General features: G+C 37.1%; 1 protein-coding gene across 1 annotated transcript in view; it reads right to left on the bottom strand.

The window, feature by feature from the left end:
- Window positions 1-2,847: 2,847 nt before the first annotated feature.
- LOC113805538 (uncharacterized) overlaps window positions 2,848-5,000 on the bottom strand; it is a 16,070-nt gene continuing 13,917 nt past the window's right edge. The window contains exon 3 of the mRNA XM_070136039.1: window positions 2,848-5,000. This exon is cut by the window's right edge and continues 386 nt beyond it. Coding sequence (XP_069992140.1) covers window positions 4,559-5,000 — 442 coding nt within the window. The 3' untranslated portion in view covers window positions 2,848-4,558.

Below are 5,000 nucleotides of genomic sequence, written 5' to 3'. Positions count from 1 at the left end.
GTGGCGGGTTGTTGGAAGTTTAGTGATGGTGATTTCTTTAGCAAAATATGTGCACAAGCTAGTTAGTGAAATAAGTGAGACAACAGTTTCGGAGTCGCCCTCGATTCCATCTTCGGGTCTGAAAGGGAATGGGAAAGGAATCCGTATAAGAGAGAGAAAAAGGAGAGACATGGGGTAAACGGGGCAGGTAAGGACAAGAATGGGAGCGAAGAGAGATCAGGCCAGGTCGAAGGATCAGGCGGTCTATGTGAAGGTTGGCCGGCATACGGAAGAAGGCGAGGGATGTAGGAAGCGAGGAGACTGTCGGCAGGACATCAGCGGAAGGGAAGACAATGCATGCTGCTGACCAATCCATTTGATGGCCTGTTTCTTACTGATGGCAGAAGAGGTCATTGTTATGTTTCCCTTGATACAACGCCCGCATTACCTTTATTCATTGCAATATTTTTTTTAATGGTTTTCGTTTTCGATGATTTCTTTACCATTGTTACTACTAAACCATTTCAAAGGAAATACACTGAAATAACACATACCCTAAAATCTCACACAAATTGATAAGGCCTATGAGATATCGGATTTAGTTATACACTCGATTTACTCGATATTGTTTCACTAGAAATAAAAGTGTAACCCCTCTTTAACTAAAGATAACTAGGAATTCTTTACAGCTGCCAGAATACTCTTCGGAAAGTTAATTTGAATTTCGGGATCAGTAGACTAAATGCAAGTGGAATTACCTGGTTACATGTACCTTGAATATGATAATGATAATAACAAGATGATAATAGTGATAATAAATTCAGGGAACTTCTTAGTGAAGGCAGGGTTCTAAGTAAACTTTCGATAAGAATAAATGGGAGAATCCAGGCGTTGTTCCTAGAAAGAGTGTTCTAACACATGGTATGGTAGTGAAGCCTGCGTCATTTGTAATAATAAGAATTATACTGATAATACTAATTCTTAGATTGCTACTGCTATTAATAGCAATTTCATTAATGACAATAATAACTAGTAATTACAATAATTACAATGATAGTAGTAGCAATTATAAAAACAGCGACGACGACAACAACACCTACTGCTACTACTACTAATAATAATTAGAGGAACATGTTGAAAAGGTTTGAAAGAATAAATATCTTCACCATACAATACGGTTCGATAGTAATATATACGAAACTGGTTAAATACCTCTTGTAATGAGAAGATATCAATTCTCACATGCGTTTTCTACATGTATACGATTCAAGAAGAACAGCAACAATACTTCTTTTATAGTGATGATAATAGTAATAACAGTAATAGTAGCAGCAACAACAATGATAATAACTAACTACATAAACGTTACTACTACCAATAGTAATACTAGTAACAACATTAACGATGGTTTAATGATAATAGGAATGCAGAAAAAAGTAGTTTTACAAAAAGCTAACATTTTTTTGTGGAATAACAACCATGCGTTTTCTCATTGTCCACGTTCTCTTTTTCTAGAAAGCTCATCACTTTATAAATTTACTTAACACGCAGTCTTTCATAGCTGGTCATAGAAAGCGGCCAATGACAAGAGAGGGTAAACCTATTCCCAGCATTGCATTTACTTCATGATGATTTGTTAGGGACAATATACAAAGTATTCCAGCAAAAGTTCTTAGACTCAGAATTCTCAGATTTTGTCTCGCACGTTATTTTAGCATTGTCTCAACTAGTTTATTTCGGACAGGCGTCAGGGACATACATAGAGATATCAAGTTACAGATATGAAAAACAAATACTTCTATATCAAATTACCTGATATACATAACCTTTTAAATGAACGTTTGTTTACACCCTCCCATTTGCGCTTATGAACTTATTTCATCCTCATGGTGTTTTTTATTGAGGAAATATATCTACAGATATATAGGCATATTTACAGAACATAGTTATGACAAAAACAACAACTTTGAAGGCTTGCTGCGGGATTATTGTAAATCACTTGGCAAATAATCAAGGGCGAAATTTGAATATAATGACTAGATTTTCGCATATATAACAAAAATGGCGAAATATACTGACATAACTAATACCGCTGTACTATTTAGTTATGTCTATATGATGAATTCCGAGTGGAAATAATATCCTGCACCTTTCTAGTAACATCATTATTTGCTTAATTATGAATGATTTACGAAAGGATGAAAATCATCTTTGTATACTGTTATCTTTCAAAAAAATCCCTTCAGTCTTTTGAGCTATTCTCAAACTAGCCTTGCTAAAAAAAAATAGTTCGTATTTTTCTCAGAAATAGGTCATTTCATCATTTCTTAAATAACTCATAATGCCGATGAAACAAATGCGTTACAACAAGCAAAATATCATCTTTACTCATCTATTCATGATATAATTTCCCTAATTTCTAGAATCATGTTTTATGTTAAGAATTACATTTATAAATTTTGCTAAAATTTACTGTCATTTAAGATAGCAGTGTTTCTGAGGCAATATTTGCAGCTTCGCCTGAAAAACGCCTTCCCACACGTCAGATCAAGAGATCATGTCATGGTATTCGCCGGACATGTGTCGCAGGCTGAGAGAATGGCGAAATAGAGGCGTGTTGAGATGAAATCGGGTGAACGAGGAGAGAATGTTGCCGTCTCAATCCTATTGCAGATCCTGGTAGGAGAGGTCCATGCAATATTCTTGATGTTATTATTGCTTAGATATGGACAAGCATTTTTATAATCACTGTAAAGGCCGGTTTCGAGTAGAGGGGACTCCGGAAACCAAGAGGATCCACGCCCGTCGAAAGAAGTAAATCGAAGACCGAAAAAAAGTACTGGTCATTCCGGGTGATACCTAGTGTGGAATAGATTCAGGTTCTGATCAGGGAAGGTTGTTATATAAATAACAGTTTGTTTTGCTGTCATTCCCCAGCCATTTAATGGATGCGAAAGGGAAGGTTGTTATATAAATAACAGTTTGTTTTGCTGTCATTCCCCAGCCATTTAATGGATGCGAAAGGGCTCACAAAATACATTTCAATTTAAACATGAGCCACCAAGTGAAATTAATTTTATAGTATATAAATGATATTCCAGAGTAGTTTTTAATATACAGTTTGATGAATTACGAAGCCAAATTTACATCCCTGATCCTTTTAAGGAACTACAGTGTAGTTTTTGACAAAAGTACGTATATAATATGAGTAAACATGAAAACACAGGCCCTTCAAATCAGGGCCTTCGTGTTACCGGCAACCACACATTTACGTCGTCTTCTTAACAACTGATGATTAGCACATCACTTAGCCATGTTCAGCAATAATCCCCCAATATATTCACGCATGAATTTCGCATTTATTTCTAAAAGATCCGTTTTGGCATTAGGATCACCGACTTTTGCCTTTGTTTCTCTGTCCAATACCCATACTGCGTTCATCATTTTGAGGGGCTTTGTGACTTCGGTTGTGGAAATGAGGATGAGAGCAGTAATACTGCTTCTACTGCTGTCATAATAATGATTGTGATAATAATTATAACCATAGTCATAATGAGAATGAAAATAGTTTCATAGTTTTATAATCCATAATTACAGGTCTCTCTAAATTTGATAGAAAACAATGTAAGCGACGAAAGAAGCATTTCAGAATTACAGAAACAAAAATCAATAACCAATAAAAGCCAATCACACATTTAATTTTTATAACATACCTTACACAGCACATATAGGTAAGAGTATAATGACAAAGCCCGAAGCTGTTGCTACCGTAAAAAACATAATTGTTATTGTTAATGGGAAGTACTAAATGCTGTTACGATGGAAATGAGATTCTTAAGGAGTGGGTGTTGTAATGTTTGACAGCAAGAAAGATAATTTCGAAAATAAAAATTCAGACCAGAAAATGTGAAAGCATATTCATATATATATTTTATTTGATTAAGCAAACGGCTTTTACCATAAATACTTAAAAGTACACCAACAGATGGAAGAGAAAAACAAACGTTCATTTAAGCCAGACTGCTAGAGGGCGACGTTCAGTACTATAGTCCGCTGTCTCGGACTAATGTTTCGTGCGGCTGCTCAAGGGCAATGTGGGAGGTGGAGTTTTTATTGTTTTTTCTTTTACTGCCAGTGAATGCTGATAATGTGATGATTATCTCAGGGACGCACCAGTTGCCAAGCAACATTGCCTGTAGAGTATTATGAAATGAACTTCCTTGTTACTAAACAGTTTTATTTTTCAAATGGGATAAATAAATTGTGACATGCAAAACGTTCAGATATGTTGAAGTATTAAACTATAAACTGTGAAATTACCCCGGTAGTGTATTTTTGTGAAGAAAATGATGATGCTTATGGGAAGGCTGTTGAGCTCACTTAAGCTAGACGACATTCACAAGAGAGAGAATTGCAGTTACAGTGCTCGGAACATGGAGATGTTTACATTGCTGAGTAATTCTCTCTTTCACAAACACGTCTAAAACCAGAGAATTCTTGATTGGCCTTGGTTTTAAAAGCTTTTGGTTGTCAAGAGCTAAAGCGTAAGTTTTACGTGATAGAAGGATATCACACTTCTCTAAGGGACTTCAGTCACGACTTCGGTCACAACCTCGGGATCACTCACTAGGAATTCCATCTCCATCGCAGCTTCGATGAGAAGTTCTTCGTCGTCCTCGGTTTCGACAGGGGCTGCCTCTTCGTCTGGCGATTCTGCAACCTCGACAGGTGTAGCTTCTTGGACGGGAGTAGCCACCTCAATAGGCGCGGCTTCCTCAACAGGAGCACTTTCCCCAACAGGCGCGGTTTCCTCAATAGGCGCGGCTTCCCCAACAGGCGCTGTTTCTTCTACAGGAGCGGCTTCGTCAACAGTTGCAGCTTCCTCGACATTTACAGCTTCTACGACAGCCTGTACTACTGGTGCAGCTTCTACTAATAATGCAGCTTTAGTAGGTGCAGCCTCTTTTTCAAGAGCAGCCACTTCCTCAAGAGTTTCTACGATCTCAGGAGTTCTAACATCA

The sequence above is a fragment of the Penaeus vannamei genome, chromosome 21 (assembly GCF_042767895.1).
Source record: "Penaeus vannamei isolate JL-2024 chromosome 21, ASM4276789v1, whole genome shotgun sequence".
Taxonomy (NCBI): Eukaryota; Metazoa; Arthropoda; class Malacostraca; order Decapoda; family Penaeidae; genus Penaeus; species Penaeus vannamei.
The sequence above is the reverse complement of the archived record's forward strand: the minus strand, read 5'-3'. Positions and strand labels throughout refer to the sequence as shown.